We start from the raw sequence: 18,711 nt of genomic DNA on the forward strand, positions 1-18,711 counted from the left end.
CGATTACCAGTCAAGGAAATCTGGAATTTTATAAATATTTCTGTTTGTAAATTAAGCTCTAAATCTGATCAGTTCATCCTTTCAGAGATGGGACAGGGCAGGATTCTGGTTATCTTTGTTAAGATTGGTAGTTTTGTATTTGCGTTATATATCCACATATTTTACACTTACTGACGAAATTCAACAACTGTCCTTAGACTTCAATCATAAATAAGGTTCATACAATAGGGGTTTATAGTGCAGGGAAACATTTACAAAAAAAAAAAAAAGATTTCACAGAAGTGACAGTTGCAGTGGATAGAAATTAGGAAGAAAAATTCTAGAGTAATCCTTTAATAAGGCTTTATATTAAAAATACTGTCACCAAACCTCCAGCTAACACACGTGATTTCTACAGAACGTGATTCCCGTCCCGGAGCCGGCGTTCCTGGATGCCAGGGAACTGTGGGAGAAATGGGTGGGGCTCCCGAAAAGTTCCCATACCATCGTCGTGGCAATTAATTTGCTGAAGTTCATTTCTATAGTACACTCAACTTACACACGCACTTGCATTGTGGATGCAAAACATAATCTAAATCTGATAATAGATTTAACACACAAATAATAATAAATAAATAAATCACAAAGCATCGATATGTCGACACTTTCTTTAAGGAGACCTTTATGGAAGGAGTCTCCAGCGTCAGAGCTTGTTACAGTCAGAGGTAAAGCTGTAATCTTCAGGACTGACGAGTTTACGCTTTGTGAATCTTAGTACGATGACAAGCTGCTTTTACTGACGTTAAGATAGATGGAAAAAGAAGCGACTGCTTGTAGCTGCTATAACGTAAACGAGAACAGGAACGAACTTGCTGCGTAGACGTCTCAACGTTAAATGTAACTATAAACCGATAAAAAGGATAATGTCTCGTTCCTATCATTAAGAACAACGTAATCATGTACGCAAATGACTGTCGTATAAAAAGTGTCTCTCTCTCGGACAGTTATTCCCTAAAGTAAAGTTCAGCTAGCATTAATATTTTAAAAACAATAAGAGTAAACATTTTTAATTACCATTTACTTACTTTTTTTGACGATCTTGTAGTTTTCTACAGTCTCTGAACACAAAACCAACTCTGCAAGTCTACTTTACTCTTTCCTTTGTTTTCCATGTTGTTTCAGACACAATAAAAAAAAAAAAAAAAAAAAAAGACACAGGTGGCAAAAAAGTGCACAATAAAAGAATGAGATATTTATTAAATATAATCATAAAACTCTTTTCCCGGAGTCATACAGATCAGTATGATGGAACGAAGCTGTCCACGGACGGCGTTAAAGGGTTACAGAACTGCTCACTGGTCGATGGACGTTACAAACATGCAGTACGACTCCGTTTTTTACATTTATTTTACTGTATTTAAAGCACGTTCGATACATCCTTCATCTCAAATCACGTTACGATCCCGCTTTACGCCTCGCGTCGCTCTCTACAAAGTCGCCTGTTTAACCAAATGAGAAAACCCAGGATTTTCTTCATCTCCGTGACATCCTTTTTGTACAAATCAGCACTAAATGGAAAAAAAGAAAAAGGAAAAAAAAAAAAAAAAAAAAAAAAAAAAAAAGGGCTATACAGCACCGTCCCATTTATTTAATATAATCTACGAAAGCAGAGATTACGACGACTATTAGCTAGGATTCCGTGACGACGATCCTAAATACAGAGAAATTCCAGATCTTTTAAAATTGGACTCGTACGACAGGATTCCCATGATGAATGCTGCTCTGGAATGTCGGGATTTGCGATGGAGTGTGTGTGAGAGAGGCGAGAGGCAGCACTCTAAGCTCTTGGACATGATCCTGGATCGGGCGCTCGTCCTCCGAATCGCTTGATAAATAACTTCTTTCGAAAGCTTCCCAAATTAAATAATAATAATAAAAAAAACAAACAAACAAAAAAAAAAAAAACACCCCCCCAAACACACTCACTTGATCGGGGTGGAGACGCCGTAAAGAACGACTAAAACACATGCAGGTCGACTTTAGAAAAATATGACATGGTCGCGTCTTATTTGCTGTTTATTCGATACATGTTCTGTTAATATTCAAGGATACGAACGACTAGCTAAGAGGTGTTTCATAAGGAAACACTACATAATTTTCGAGAGAGGCGTCGGAGGATTTAAGAACCATTTCTAGCCTTCTCTCCCCGTAAAGCAGAGAGAGAGAGAGAGAGAGAGAGAGAGAGAGAGAGAGAGAGAGATCATACCAGCAGCGAAAAGAGTCTCGTATTCCTGATAACCAGGATGTATTCATCAATTAGATGGTCACAGAAATATTGCAAGTGGATAGACTGGGTGTGGGGTAACAGGAGGAAGAGAGCAGAGGGCTGACTGTAGTGTGGTGGATCAGGTGAGAATACGACGTTTTAGTCAAAGGAGATGAGCTGAGCCTCTGCACTGCCTGCCGGGGGCTGCTGCGCCTGCTGCTGAGGACCACCAGGAGGCGCCATCTGCATATATACGCACACAACAGAACAAAAATGGGTTAACAGCATTAAACATTAAACGTAGCTATAAACGGACAAAAAACGTATAACCGGTCATTCTTTAATTCTTTAAACATACCAATTCACTGTAGTATAAGAGGAATAAAACCACAGTATACGATAGTATAATGTCATACTACCATAGCTAGCATATTTTTTTAAATGGTAATATGCTCATTTGAGCGTCCCTAGTTGTCATGGTAACTGGAAAACCTTCTCTGCGGTTAGCTAAGCACTTGGCGAGAACTTCTACAATTCAGAGTGTAATTTATATGCTTGTCAGGGCAGAACTGGTCCGTCACAGCACACGTAGTCATACTAAACGCAGTGGTGTGAAGTTTCGGACATGTATCTGCTATACCACTGGATTTATCGCATCGTACAGTATTATCTTTTTAAATGTCTAATAAAAAGACAGATGATTAGAAAGACTATGCCTGTTGAGTTTAAATCAAGTGCACTTGACAGGTAACACACTATGTTATGAGCTCACCTGCTGGTACATGGGTTGTTGGCCAGGCATGTACTGCTGCTGAGGAGGCATGTTGGGGTCCTGTCCAGGAAGTGCCGATATCATGTTCTACGAGGACAAGAACGATGCAATGTTTACGTTTAAATTCATTCAAATCATCGGCGATAGTGCTACGGATCTGAAGGAGGACGAGCGAGAATCCTGACCTGCATGCTGTACGGCTGGTAGCCCATGTAGGCCATGCCGTTGGTCGGGGCAGCCTGGGACATCGGGGGCAAACTCTGGGATTGAGACGCAACATTCTGCAGCGAAGAAAAAGAGGTGATGGGTTAAACCGTAGCGTTTGAAAACCGAGACAGGGGTCATAACGCAGATTGGTTCTCTTGACACAAAGGGCACTTTCACACCTTTTGGTCCACTTTAGAGCAAAAAAGCTCCGTCAACAGGCTCAATTTACACTGCAGCTCGCATTGACATAAATAAATAAATAAATAAATAAATAAATAAATAAAACCCGAGACCACCTTGCTCAGAATCTCTCAGATCGCTTGTTTGTTTCCACAGCGGAGTGTGATTGTGTTCTCACCCTAAAGAACCACTCTGAATGGAACCCTGGTGTGCTCTCAAACAGACTGAACAGTGTGTGTATTAAATTATGAAAAAATTATTTAAAGGGTCATTTCAATAATTTTCATCATATTTAAAAATAATAATAAAATTCTTTTCCTCTAAAAAAAAAAAAGTCAATAATAAAACAAAAAATATATATATAATTTTTATTTATATATATTTTTAATTAAGGTTATTTATACCATGGTCTGATACTCGATTCTGATTGGCTGGAAGGGGTGTGTTCTAAGATTATAATGCACACAGGTCGTTCCAGTGAGTTTATGAATTAATACGCTGCCTATAAACAACTGTAACCATAGCAACATACAGTTACAGCTGCATACAGTAGTTAAACTCTATAACCTTCATTATCAGTAGAGATGCGGCACAGACACGGGTAATTCACACACAATCTCTCCTCTCTCTCTAATAACTATTTATTATAATTCAATCAAATAAATTCAAACAATCTTATCACACTACTGTACGTATAATTTAGAGCAGGCAGAATCCTAGATCTAATGACCCATATCACCATTATTTGTATCCTCAGACAAATTTTGTGCTGCAAAACATGAATGACAGCTTTAACTTGTCAATGCTGGCAAGGGACCACTGGATGATGAGCGGGATGATGATCCAGGGAACACCCTAAATTCCAGCTCAAATTATTTTGGAATTTTAAGACAAAACCAATGCGAGAAATTCTCTCAAAAGGTAAACGATAGATTTTTGATAACATTTCCAATAGGTAACACGACTGTAGTCTATTCCAAGACTTTGTTAATCCATAAGTGTTGCCTGCAGCTCTTACCTGGTAGCCCTGTGTCGGAGTGGGCTGGTAGTTAGTGTATGGAGGGCTGGTGTTAGGAGGCGGACCCTGACCAGGGGCAGCTTGTTGCCCACCGGTACCTGCGGTCTGATACATGTAGGCGTTCACCATGTTGGGATCTGTGTGACATGGAACACGATCTGTGTTATAAACTTTTTCAAAAACGATCAATTCTGCCAAGTCTATGAGGAGCTGGCGTTTATGAGGTTATGAAGAAGCATACTTCAAACACATCAAACATGATGGTTTCAACCATTTCAGATTTAACCACGTGGAGCTCACCCGTAGCTGACACTGGCATGGCCTGGTAGGGTCCTCCTCCGGCCTGCCCGGGTTGGTTCATGTAGACCCCGTGCATGGGAGAGCCCTCCACTGAGCCAGCAGGGCTGAACGTGCCGGGGTAACTGGGGGGACCAGCGGGTGGATACACCACCCCTCCTGCCACGTTAGGCGGCAGTGACTGCATCTGTAGCACCAAATAAATAAATAAAATTATAAAAATTTAAAAACTCAGCAAAATATTGTACAAGCTGATTATTTAAAATTGACACACGAAGCTAAACGTTAGCCAAAAACTGAAAATATTTACATATTTCATAAAATAAACAGACTGTTTATTATATTAGTTGGATTCAGTGGGCAGAGCTCACCTGGGCATAAGGCAGGGAATAGGGCATCTGAGCACGCATCTGGATGGTGTGTTTCTGCTGCTCCAGACGCATCTGCCGCTCCTTCTCCTGCTCCTGCAGACGCTGAATAGCCAGCTGTCTCTGCATCTCCAGATACTCCTGCAACCAATAAGAAACTTGACTGATCGATGAATAATCACGTCCCAGCCATGAGCGAGAGAGGAGGAGTCAACGTGTGCGAATAAATTTTAGGGACGTCACAAACAACCTCCCATCATTAAATTTTCAACAGCGGTTAGGTAGATTTCCTAATCTCTCCTGAACTCTCATGGCTTAACGTACGGAAATATATGAAAAGATCTTTCCACCTTTTGATACTTCAATTGCGTCCACTGGATTCATTTTTATTCGTTCGCACAGCACTCACCTGCTTCTTCTGCCTCATGATCTCGAGTTTCTGGGCAAGCTGGATCTGCCGTTGTCTCTCGGCCTCCTCGGCGGCACGGCGAAGTTTCTCGCGGTGCTCGTCCCTCAGAGCATTCAGAGCGGCCCGTGCGTCCCGAACCTGCGCCAGCTTATCCTGCAGCCCTTCGTAGTACACTACAGACAGAAAGAGAACCGAAGGTCATCACAGAGTGCTTCGTGTAAAATGAGCGGTGTTTTTAATTATTCTTCTTTGTAAATAAGATGTGACACGATTGACTTTATTTTTTTTATAATAATATTGAAATATTGAAAGAGTTCGTTGACTTTGTGTCAACATTTTGCAGTGCAAGGTTTCCATAATAACGCTTTATTCTTATTTAAGAGACATTAGATGGATTCGTTTTGTTTTTTGTTCAGTCCTGAACTCAACACACTTGGAACACACTAGATTCCAGTTATAACGCAGACCACCGCCGTAATATAAACGTAACATTTAACACGCAGAACAAACGTGGAAAAGGACGGTATAAGGTGTGACGGCGTTGACTCACGTCTCTTCTCGTCGTGCTGGTTGAGGAGCTCCAGGAGCTGCGGGTGCATGTTGTTGATGGACTGGAAGAGGGAGAGCACGGCGCTGTCGTTGGTGATGCTGCGCCCGCGCATGTGGTTGCTCTTCATGCGGTTCAGGAAGGTGGTGACGGCGTTCTGCAGAGCTTTGAGGAACTGCTCGTAGTTCTCCTCCGATTCTCCGTTCTGGTACTGCTGCTGTGGAAACGCGTCGAAAACGAAAGCCAGCTGTTACTTAAGGCCGTGTTACTCAGAGTAAGACCTTCCGCGATCTTTCTGTGAAGGGGCTTCCGCAAGAAAGGTGCACGGCGAAAAGAACTTTCTGGAAGAACTCCGCATTTTTAAAACGGAGCACGCATACTGAACACTTTAAATGTACCTCCACTATGTTGATGGGCTGAACGGGGGCGTGGCTTTCCACTGGCTGGCTGATAGGCAACGGTTCAGCCAACGCCACCGGAGCAGGAGCAGACGGGGTGGGACTCTTGCGCACTTCCTCCTGCTTTTTCTCCCAGTAAGTCCTATTCAGATAACGGGCCAGCTGGAAAAGATGAATATAAACATTGTCACTACGGCGTCTGAAAAGACCTCGTGCTAAGCTGCATGCTGGAGCAGAAACGCCGTCGTGTGAGGAACACGGTTAGGAGATACTAACCTCAGGGTCGACATCCTCAGCTGAAGGAGCAGAGGAGTTCTAAAGATACAGAAGACGAGGTAAACGTTCACAAAAAATAAAAAATAAAAAGTCTTGACCCATGACAACATGAGATTTTTCACACAAAGCCCTCTTCTTTTAAATCAAATCTCTCGTTATAGCATCGAAAACCATATTTCGCATATTCTAGGACCATCCAGATGCTTACCACAGGAGAGGAGTAGAGAGTGCTGACGGGTGGAGCGGAGGAGGTCACCGGAGTCGGATCAGCTTTGGGATACACGGGGTACGAGCTCTTATGCCTCTGCATGTACACAAGAGTTATTAAAAGAAAGAAGGGGGGGGAGACAAAGAGAGATAGAGCATATAACCCCGACCCCAATTCTAAACATATCACGGACGTGTTCGTTTTTTACGATCGCTATGACAATTTTTTCAATACTTTTAACAATTTGCCTAAAATCTCAACACAGTCAGCACAACATCCGTCTGTGTAGGTGATACAATTAACGTTGCTTTGACACAAAATGCATACAGTTAACCCAAACTTCTTTTACACTCGAGCTCAACCGAGACCAAAACAATGGATTCTTACTGCCAAGTTTACAAACGCTTTCACACTGCATACCAGAACAGATAACATGTTCTAAACCTAACTTATAGGCTAAAGTCAAAGTGAACAGCTGCTCATATTGTGAATATACCCTGTATTTTATTCCACTGCTATGAAGAAACAGCTGGTTGAAGCAAATAGATCAATCACAGCTGATTCCCATCTAGGAAACACACTCGGCTGTTGAGGTTTCTTTCAAATCGCGTGACCATATGGTATACGGTAAAAGAGGACCTCTTTGGGCTGATCTTGTGTGGAAAAGGAACAATATAGAGCAACACGAAGAAAGTAAGAAAAATGCCTGCATGAGGGAGAAGACGACGTGTACCAGGACAAGGGAGAGGAGTAGGACAAGGGCAAGGGAGAAAAATGGCTGGACGAGGAAAAGGTAGAGGGAGAGGAGTTAGAATGCGTGCTGGCGCTCAACGAAAGGCGAGAGCTAGGGTAACTGATGATATAAGAGCTACTATCATAGACCATGTCATAAACCACGGGCTATCGCACAGAGAGGCTGGTGAACGAGTACAACCAAATCTCAGCCGGGACACAGTGGCATCCATTGTCCGGATTTTTCGAGAAACCAACAGGTAGGAGGATATTGTATAAGAGTTCCTCCTACTGTAAAGTGTAAAAACACACTTTTTACACTTTACCATGTATTACTGTACAGTGACTGCATGCCTCCGGTCTCGAATACGTAACTGTATTGTATAAGGGCAGACCTGACCTGCAGTTTCTGTAATTCCATCTGGTGTTAGTGTTTTTATGGTATTGTGCTATGATTAACATGTTCTCTTCCAACAGGAACGTTCAGTCAGTGTTTTGGAAGAATGATCTGATTTAGTCTAGTTTACAACGTGTGATTTTGAGCATGAAATTAACCGTTTTGCCAGGTGTGGCTGTGTTGGTACGTTAAGAGTTTAGGAAAATTGGATTGTGAGAAAAAAAAAAATTGTCGTGTCGATCGTAAAAAAACAAAACCCACTGTAAACGGAGAGAAGGACCACGTGCACGTCTCACCATTCTCTCCTTCTCCTCAGCTTCACTCTGAGACAGAGCGATGGCCAGCTGCAGCTCCTCTTCCTCTTGCAGCGCTGCCTCGTCTCTCTTAGGAGGCATCTAGGGAAGCAGAGCGGAGATATAAACCCAACATCCATAAATAAACAGGACAGAGTGCAAAACTGGGGCACGGCTTACCGTAGAATTGAATATTCTAAAGAAAACCAATCTAATTATTTAATATCGTGATAGCAGTCGCATGAAACGCTTTGTATTACCTGAGCAAGAAACACAAGCAAGCGGTGCTGAAAAACGAGCCTCGGTGGCAAGTGAATATGAAGAGCATGTTACGGTATGATGAATGGAACATTTTTTTCATTGGAAATATTCCGAATGTCGCAGCGTAACTAACGATAACAATTTCTGCCTTTAAAGCTTCAGCAAAGACGAACCGACCTCCTCGTCGAGTTAAACAGATCCTGTAGTTCATCTCCAAACAGCAAGCTAGGCTAGTTATCTAGCAGACGGCTAGCTCACCGGTACTACCTGAGACTGCTGAGCCAGAGGGCTGGTCAGGTACTCAGGAGGCAGCTCTGACTGCCCGCTGCTGCTACTGCTACTGCTGCTGCTCTTTCCTTCGGCTTTCCTAGAAGGGGGAGAGAGGGAGGGGTGGCTGCTAAGGAGAAGGGATCAGGAAACACACACACATGAGTAAATCTCAGAAGGAATGCAGAACACTTTGAACACATGACTTCACAGGGACGAATAATAACAGATAAATAAAAAACACGGCTATGAAGGTTTGCAGTCGAATACGTCGCGATGGAGCGGTGCGCGTCTCGTAACGGTGTCAAGTTTGGTTCTGAATGTCAAGGAAACGCCTTACAGCAGCATCCTTCGGCCATTTTAAAAATAAGCAGAACTGGAAAAAACAACAGTGCGTATGTGTATGGGTTGTCTCATTTCCGCTCGAACTTACTTGTTGAGCTGCTCGAAGCAGGGCTCGCACACTCGCACCTCTTTCTCAATGCCGAACTTGGGGATAGTGGAGTATTTGGAAGAGCATTTGCCGCAGAAGATCTGTCCACACGCCCTGCAGTGGTGCTGAGGGACGAGAAGCACCATGGGTCAGGAAACACCAACACCTCGCCGATATTACTCATCAGGCTACTCTTAGTTGCGTTGTCCTATTATTAGCAGCGATGGATATGAGTAGTTTGGCGAAACGAGCCCTTGTTACACAAGGCATAGATTAAAAATTCGATTCGGATAAATCCCAGTCCCCCTCAGTACAGATTTACTGATGAACCTGATCCAACTATTTCTAGATTAAGATCTCTGGCCTGACAGGAAATAGAGCTTATACTACATTAACTTACAAACTGCACTAAGTTTGTTAGCCAGCAATAATGGCAGCGGGTACGCCCGAATAAATCCGAGCGTGCCAATACTTTCTCTGATTAACATCGCGCGTCACATGGCTTTTTATTGTACATAGAGGGTCCCGCATAGAATCCACAACTTGGCCAATATGTTATTGGGCGTATATAGTGGATAGGAAGCCATTTTGGATTTGAAACTGAAGATGGTGGATTTTTAAGAACGGTAAAATCTAGAAACATTAACGCACGATACATTACTGTGAGAAATAAAAACTAATCTAAATACATTTCATCTATGAGATCGATATCACTGCATAACATAGCGCTACTTCCTTCCGTCGTAGTAAATGATTTGAACTCTCGAAGCGGCACACGTTGGCTTGGTTAACTGACTATGTTTGCTGCCTATGTTTTGACGGTTAATCTAAAAGGAAGATGTTCTGGTATTTAAATGGTGAAGGAATCTTTCACACACATTTTAGCCAACAGGATTAGCACCACTGTTTAATTACATGTGGTCTTGTGCAGGTTTCTGACCCATTTAAAGCAACTTCAGGAACAAGCGGTCTGCGTTTACCTTTCGGGTCATCACACCGAACTGAACTCTGCACCTGTGGCACTCCTCGGCGTCCACCCAATCAGGAGCCTGGAAAAGGACACGTACACCGTTATTATCGTCGTCCGGATAACACGAGCAACACCACAACGAGTCTCTCTAGCAGGATCGCTCACCCTCTCTGCAGCAAACATGGCGTCGCTCTCTTTAAACTCCGGGAACACATGACCTGATGGAGCACAGGAGAATTAAAATCAGACGTGTTGCTTCGCTTTATATTTGAAAACTCCGTCGTTAAAGCCGACCGTGCTTTGTACCTTCCACCTTCATGATCTGGTAAGTGTCTTGGACCACTTTGTATTTGGGCTCGTTGCGGAAGGCGTGGGCCCAGGCCTGGACCAGGTACAAGATCTTGTTCCTGACGTTCGGCTCCGTTTGCTTCTGAGGACAGCAGAGAAACAGTCACATCAACGTAACGGGACGAGGGTGTATGTGACGGGTTTTGAGTCATCCAGCGCCGTCGAAAATTTTCGGTTTGGACTTTTTGACGTTGGTTTTCTATCCAATTCAGTGCTTAGGGACGTCAAGAGGGTGTGTGGTGGTGTTAAAAAGTATAAACTGACATGAAGACTTGAGCACTGTCTATGGGAGAAAAGCAAGCCGTTTTGAAGCTGAGAAAAGAGGGAACATCTACCAGAGGCATTGCAGAAACATTTTGGGATGTCCTGAAAAAGAAAGAACCCACTGGTGTACTGACACAAAACAAGCTGCTTAACACATCTAGATGTAAATACCAGGGGGGGAAAAATGAAATCCTAAACTCTCGTCTCATATCCATCTTTTGATCTCAAACCCAAATGTCTTTGGTGTATAGCGCAAACAAATGAACTGGCCTTGCCGTTCCAATAGTTTTGGAGGAGACTATACATTTCTGCGGTCTGTTTATCTGTATACGTCATTTCTTTGTTTTGATTTGTCTTTGGCCTAGATATCCAGAAGACATCATATTCCAAGCTGTCACTTAATTTACCATTACATTAAATTTACCCATAACACACAGCTCACTTTCTCTACAAACTTCCTCACATTTTCAGCGCAATCAAACTGCTCTAGGATTCACTCGGCGGCAGAGCGAGACTTGGACCGCAAACGAGGACGGCGACACACCAGGATTTGATTTAAATGGATACGTGAAAAGTCACCGAGCGAGCACGAGCAGCATGTTGAGGCAACTGGACTTGTTGTACAACTCTCATCAATCCACGACCTCGGGTAAAACCTCGACACAATAACACCACAGGCACGTCCTCCTTGACTTATTACTATCAACAAAAGCCTTTTCACAGGACTTTGTCAACATTGTACACAAGAGCAGCTAAATATGTAAAAGTGTCACAGTGACACACAAACAAAAAGCCTTCTGTTCTTAAATATTCGACACTTTTTTTTTTTTTTTTTTTTTTTTTTTTTTAAAAACGATCCACACTGAACCCGTCGTTCCAGAGATTACCTTTTACACGGAGTTGCAGGTTGATTTCGGACGATCCACAGAGCTAAAAAGCATGTCTCACTCTGACACTTGCTGGAACATCCCCGGGGTTTTAAGAACCGAGAGGACATGTGACACGATGACACAACCAGGAAGTAAAGTGCAGAGTATGACTCATCAGGAAGAGCAGGATCATAACACCTCCCAAAGACAGAACAGAGGAACGACACTGCATGTTGTATAAATCACATCATGTCACAACAACGTCTGATGTTTTTCCACTGAACTTTTGTTATAATTTCATCATTTAACCCATGCATGTACAACCAGAAAACCAGCACAAAAAAAAAAATTAATAGACTGTATTCACTGCTAAACGCTCTACTTGGTTTATATAATATCTCTTGGTGGAATGATGTTCCTCAACGCCAAATATTCTGGTAATAGCCAACAAATCATGATTCACCTGGCTACCCCACATTATCATAACAGATTTCCTCTGTTAATACAAAACATGCATTTATCTATACAATAATCAGACCGACACCACAGCGCTGATGAATTCTGGATTCTGATTGGTTAGAAAGTACTGATTAATTTCCTCCAACAGCAGCTCCGACATTAAATGACACGTTATCGATTCTATATTAACAACAAATTCTAGAAACCAACTGCGAGGAGACGTCGGTTCAACGTTTGGGGAAGGAGTCTCCGGTGTCAGCAGAGTCGAGTTAACGTGAAGAGACGGTGAGAGTAACGTCAATAATAAGAGGAACTAACTAATTAAACAGCAATTCGTTTATTATTGGACTTACGTGGAGCTTCTGCCATACAACTCCCTGTGCTTTAGCTGTTACTACAGAAACAACAACGTAAAGCAAAAGGCATTATAATATACTGTTTAGTACAAACTACTTTATACAGTTCTGCACAGGTACAATTCTACGCTAATGTAAATACGGAATATTAAACGTAGTAGAGACACGTAAGGTGCAGAAATGTGCATCAAGCTGTAGATTATGCAATACATAACTGACGTGTTACTACGCTAGGTTTAAACGTACGCAAACAAACGCGGCACTGCTCAGCAAAATGCCAGCGGCTCTGGATTATTACAAACACTAGAACCGTTCGTTCTAGATTTTTCTTCTTCTAAAAACATCGTTCGTGCGCTGTTAATATCCTGCGTGTCGTTTTTTTTAAACCGTGTGTTTTAATTAAAATCGGCACGAGTGCTCGCTACACACCTTCAATTCGAACACGCACAGTTTCCGCGTTCGAATGTGGATTTTTATTTTTGAAAAAGGAGACGAGAGGACAGAAGCGGCGCGGACGGCTAAAATGCCGGCGACGTTCACTCTTACGTAAACACGACGGGAAATCTCCAGGTCAGCAAAAATGATCGAGGTCACGTCTGTATATAGTCGATAACGTAATTATCGTGACAGGCCTATGGAGTCAACAAGAGAAGACACGGAGGGCAAGAAAACGGCTGCATGAGGCGACGACAAGTTCGACTTCATCTGAAAGCTACGACTGATTCCACCTCTATTTACAGATGGACAAAAACAGAAAGTTTGATATTCAATAATTATTGAGACACACAAATAATTCGCAGCTCCTCCATTGTAACCGGGGAGTGGTGTCTTTGCTACGACACATGCGAGGCCTCGTCTTATTGGTTGTGCGTCGAAAACGTCAGTGTAAACTAAAATTCAGTAAAGAGCTGAATTTTAGTGATCTTTCTTTCTCCAAAGGGAAAAACGTCTTGCTGGTGAACGTCTGCAGCTGGCCTAACCAGAGCTCGGGATTGGGAACTTGGGAGGCTGGAGCTGCGAGACATAAATGCTGTGCAATCGTGGCAAAATGCAATATATAATTTATATCACATAACTAGCAAGGACAACTAAATCTTTTAGCTAAACCTTCAGGTAACCATAGCGACCACTAACCCTGACTCATCCAAACTTGTGCATCCAAACTCGTCTTTGGACTGTCCTACTTTTCTCAGAAGGGGAATTGGAGGGGATTTTTAATAATAATATAATAATAATACAAGAAGAAGAAGAAGAAGAAGAATAAGAAGCTGTTGTCAGGTAACATGTACATGCTTTAGTGATGTAGCTGCATCATGAACCAGATGAACGAAATATTTAGAAATATTTAAATCTCATCTATATCAGATGAAGAGTAATAAAACTCTACCTTAAACAGGTCCTTGAGTTCCTCCATGGTTTGCTTACTCGCCACTTCGTCATGAATCGTCTGGCCACAGTTCTTCACCACTGACTCCAGAACCTGTTTAGAAGACAAGAGACAAGTCACCATAATTATAAGAACCACCATAAAAGCATTTCCTCATCAAATTCGGAGATCGCGTGTCCTATGACGTTGATCACAACGAACACGGCAGCTCTTACCTCGAGGGCATAGAGGGCCACGTGCGGATTCTTGTCGTTTAGCTTCTTCTTGATGGCAGCGATTGCGTATTTAGCCCTGAGAGCGATGGAAAAACAGAGTTCTTAAATCTCGGACATGAATATTCACTACAGCCTGGTCACGTGGTGCCAGCGTGACGAGGACTTACTGCGTGTCTCCTTGCCGGATGAGGTCGCAGATCTGGAGGATGGATTCCCAGTCCGTCTCCAGGAGCAGCTGGCTGGTGGCTTTGTCTGTAAAACAGAACGGATGATATCTGAACACAACGAGCACCTTCGCTGCAGGTTACAAAAACACGCGCCCGCAGTGTGCACTCCACTTGTTAAATCATCGGTTCCTGTTTCATCCTTCACCATGAAGAGGCCGCAGTCTCGATTCTCACTTCCTGTTAGTTCACGGTTCTGACTGACCCAAAATCCCAGGGTTCCGGTTCAAAACAATGACAAAACTCACATTTAGAGAATTTACGCATTCACAATTTACACGCTCTCTCTACCACCGATACGGATCAACCATTTTGATTACATCATTCTGCACTTCAGCTTCTCGTTAGATTTTTTTGCCCAATTGAACGCTTGCTAGAATCCTAAGTGTCCCGCCCACAACATTATAAAAATCCATGGTACTAACCGTTAGATACGCCTTATCCCAGGCTGTGATGTAAGCTAAACGCTATTAGTCATTTTAAAAGGGTGAGGAGCTATTCGATATGTCCCGCCTGACTTCCTGTTTCAGTGGAAATTACGTCAACAGGTCGAATAATGCTGTGCGTTTCAAGGCACTTCACGGGGACTTTAAAGGTTCATGAAACCTCCCTCTTTCAGCTAAAGTCTACCTCTCAATGTTTTTGAAAAACACAGCGAAGAAGGGCGGGGGAGTGGGTGTGGCAGGGAAAGGAAGGGGAGGAAGAGGGGGGCGAGCCTTCAGAACACTCACAAAGATGGATAGTGCCAAAAAATTTGCAGATGAGGCAGAGGACTTCTCCTGAATCCCCAAGGCTAAATGGAGACACAATAGATAGCGTTGCAGGACCTCTGCCCTATCGATTTAAACCATTAGCCCCTGGCGTGACTATGGAGGAAAACATCAAATAAAACCGAACGCAGTGTCGGAATGCTAGTTAGCTAATAGGCTCGAGCTTATCACGAATAAAAGGCGAAGGCTCTTCCCTTCAACGCGGACTCTCGTTGTATAGTTCTGCACGCGATGGCCCGCGGTGCTTTAAGCGATTTAATTAGCTCAAAAAGTAAGTAAAACTGTCATGGTTAAAAACAGACACATACCACATTTGAAGGGATAGAAAAGTCCTCGGGACTGAGTACCGCATCATCGTGTAGACGCAAACTGCTTTCATGAGCAACTCCGAAGTCCACCTTTCTCCAATTCTCATAGCGCTCCCGAATAAACACACTCGAACTCTTACACCACTGAAACGAACACCTGCGACCCATTTGAACGCCACGCTCATCTACTACATCTGTAGGAAAGCACCACGTGCGGTCGTGAATAATTAAGAGACATCATCTTCTCATAGGATAAGAACACACGGGCTCATGAATAATTGAGACACCGACAAGTCATCGAAGTATTAGGAAAATATTCAACTTTGGCTTGGTGACAGTAAACTCCGCTTCATCACACCACTCCGTCACTGATTATTTTCCTCCAACAGCATGACACACGGGGTGTCTCGGAGATGCACCGATACTAAATTTCTCAGCCGATATCGATAACCGATTATTCAGAGTGATCTCGGCCGAAACCGATAGCCTTTTATGCCTTCTTTTACATTAAAATACACTACTCTACAAATATATTTTTCTGCGCAATATATACTTTGGCAACTCATCTTCATTTAAGTCTTTCAGTGATGTACTGGCGCTTTAATTCAGCGCGAGCAGCATGGGGGCGGGAATTAATTAGACTCGATACCGAAACTCTCGCTTCACTGCTGCAGCGTCCGGTGTAAAATTTTAGCAGTGCAGAGATTACAAACTGCAGTTTTGTCATCATGCCACACAAGAGACATTTTAACACAGCATGAATTCGATGTGTTTTCCCACCCTCTTTTGATTGACAGGATATAATCGGCCCTGATCATCGGATGTTTTTAATCATCGGCCGACGGCCATTAGCGGGAACAATCGTTCGATACATCAGTGCATCTCTGGTCTTAATCTTTGTGTAACATGCGTGTTATTTTACCAACAGCTTTTTCCTTCAGTATACAATACTTTTACAGACTAAAAATCAATTGAATTCATCTCATTCATATTATATACACACACACACATATACATACACACACGTATATATACACATACATACATACATACATACACACACACACATATATATATACACATACATACATACATACATACATACACACACACACACACATATATATATATATATATATAATCTGGTGTTTAAGATGTTATCCATGTCATTTTCCAAACGAATCACAAGAATTATGTTCATAACAGTTGCACAAGACACAATTATTAACTGTTTCCATGACAATCACTCATCAGGTAACACTGAGAGGAAATAATCCCAGTTACATCCATCCTCCGGTAAAAGAATAGACTTTATTTTAATCCCAGCTGTTATTTTCTTTATAAACTACTGTGTGCTGTGATGGTTATCAGGGGAGTTCATGGCACAGAAAGAAAACAGGACACAAAAACAAGGCCAGCTAACTCTGCCAGGGTCTGTCTGGGATAAAATGTCCGCTAATGATGCCCATCTTTAATCGGAAGTTAGCGCATGGGCTTAACTCGAGTGTTTAAATTAAAGCAGTGACGTGTGATGTTTAATTGCGTCTACATTGAAATCTTACTAGCCGTCTACATTAGCAAGACGCACAAGGCTAGCACTTTAAACATTCGGAAACTAGCTTGCTATTACGGCTAACCTAGCCTTCTTTAACTCTTAAGAGACGGGAGATTTAGCTCCATACGAGTCGTGTTTTAATTTTTATACCGCTAAACAAGTTAATATCAAAGACGTCATCGCGAATTAACACATTTACATCCACGCACAATAGATCGGTTGCTACTGAAACCCCTGGTTTCGTTCCCCAACCGTTTTCAGTCAAGTCCCGTGTTGTGCGTTCTGATTGGCTAGAGCGAATGCACTTCGCGCATTAGGATTGGCTATGTTCTCTGAAATCGGGTGTCAGAGTAAAGGATTGACCAATCCGAGAAGAGGAGGCGGGACTTGTTAAAATGAAAACGGGTGGCGAACCATTAATGCACGCGCTAACTGGCAGCCACAGCCCCGCTAGCTAGCTAGCTAACAGAACTGTTGTTTTGTTTTCCCCCAGAAACTTCTTGGCTTTATCACAATTTATCGTGAGAGTATTATTAAATAAGTAAATAAAACATACCCAGCAGCCTTTCAAATGTACCTCCACCTTTTCCCATGGTTGAGTTCTTGTACAGAACACTTGATGACTAGACGCTTCTATGTTTGTTGGTCAACCGAACCCTGATTTGTCACCTGTGTCGAGATGAATCACGTGACACGTACTTCCGGTTTCTACGTCACTAGTGTCCAGTTGTAAAAAAAAAAAAAAACAACATATATATATATATATATATATATATATATATATATATATATATATATATATATATATATATATATAATAATAATCTGGATTAGAAAGACCCGGATTTGAAAATCCTATGTTTTGCTATCCAGGATCAAGTAATTCATTTTACTTTTGTAACATTGGATTGTATCACCATGATCCAGATACAAACCTTTCAAGATTCCAGATTAGATCCAGATTCCAAATCCAGATAACGAGAGCTCTAAATCAGTTTACATATCACACTGTAGGTTACTAACCATGTAAAAAAAAACAACAAAAAAAAAACAGGTAGATTAGCCAGCATGGGGTCGCTTTAAGTGTTTTTACTTGAAGAGACAGAAATCGGAACAATAATACAATACAAACATCCCCTTCTTTTTTTCCATTTCTTTTAAACAGTCAGACCCCTCATCTGACCCGCAACAAATAAATACAAACAAACAAGTACACTTTATTCACAAATACATTGGGGATATTTTCTACGCATGTTTTAAATCATATAAAGTTGAAATATGTAATAGTTAATAAAATAAGAAAGTCCAGAGTTCTTCACGTGTGGAGAGATTGTTAGAAACTACATTTGACTGGTTCGTCTCTGATGATTGTGTCATTGTAATTAATATAGTGACAAATGACAGTTAAAATGAAATATATTATTTTTGTTTGATATTGACATTGATATTGTTTAGAGATTATTTATGGGGACAAAATCAAATCTTTTTCCTTTTTTACTTTACTGTACTGAAATCCTTAATTTGTAGCCTAATGTATACTTGATCTAATTTATCACACTAACGGTTAAACAAATCCAGTTCAAAATACAAATAAATGTATATACATGATACAAATGTTGTAGTATTTGACCAGTTACAAAGTTTTATTACATTTTCTTCCTGAAATCCCCCCCCCCCC

At 41.9% G+C, this 18,711-nt stretch overlaps 1 protein-coding gene across 11 annotated transcripts; it reads right to left on the reverse strand.

Annotated features, from left to right (window-relative positions):
- Positions 1-1,209: 1,209 nt before the first annotated feature.
- Positions 1,210-17,720, reverse strand: hgs (hepatocyte growth factor-regulated tyrosine kinase substrate). Of its 11 annotated transcripts, none has more exons than XM_053612789.1 (21): positions 17,590-17,720; positions 14,344-14,428; positions 14,177-14,252; positions 13,962-14,054; positions 10,585-10,705; positions 10,444-10,496; positions 10,289-10,357; positions 9,309-9,433; positions 8,867-9,002; positions 8,351-8,449; positions 6,926-7,021; positions 6,718-6,756; positions 6,442-6,603; positions 6,047-6,260; positions 5,497-5,669; positions 5,091-5,228; positions 4,723-4,906; positions 4,423-4,559; positions 3,203-3,298; positions 3,018-3,104; positions 1,210-2,488 (listed from the first exon to the last, which is right to left on the reverse strand). In XM_053612789.1, exons 1-21 carry the CDS (start codon positions 17,624-17,626, stop codon positions 2,405-2,407), a joined length of 2,304 nt encoding a protein of 767 aa, XP_053468764.1. In that variant the 5' UTR covers positions 17,627-17,720; the 3' UTR covers positions 1,210-2,404. The 11 variants fall into 11 exon arrangements, with proteins under 11 accessions (XP_053468764.1, XP_053468763.1, XP_053468769.1 ...); XM_053612788.1 differs by having other exon boundaries at positions 8,867-9,005; XM_053612794.1 differs by having other exon boundaries at positions 6,047-6,257; positions 8,876-8,975; positions 10,585-10,708.
- Between the last annotated feature and the right edge of the window lie 991 nt (positions 17,721-18,711).

Source organism: Ictalurus furcatus, chromosome 24, assembly GCF_023375685.1.
Source record: "Ictalurus furcatus strain D&B chromosome 24, Billie_1.0, whole genome shotgun sequence".
Taxonomy (NCBI): Eukaryota; Metazoa; Chordata; class Actinopteri; order Siluriformes; family Ictaluridae; genus Ictalurus; species Ictalurus furcatus.

Bases quoted from the DNA above. Each gene is read 5' to 3' on its own strand.
- hgs (XM_053612785.1), bottom strand. From the start codon at position 17,626: ATGGGAAAAGGTGGAGGTACATTTGAAAGGCTGCTGG. The intron at 6,261-6,441 runs GTACATTTAAAG...GCGTTTCCACAG, and splicing joins AGCCCATCAACATAGTGGAG to CAGCAGTACCAGAACGGAGA. The intron at 4,560-4,722 runs GTGAGCTCCACG...CATGTCACACAG, and splicing joins CATGCCAGTGTCAGCTACGG to ATCCCAACATGGTGAACGCC.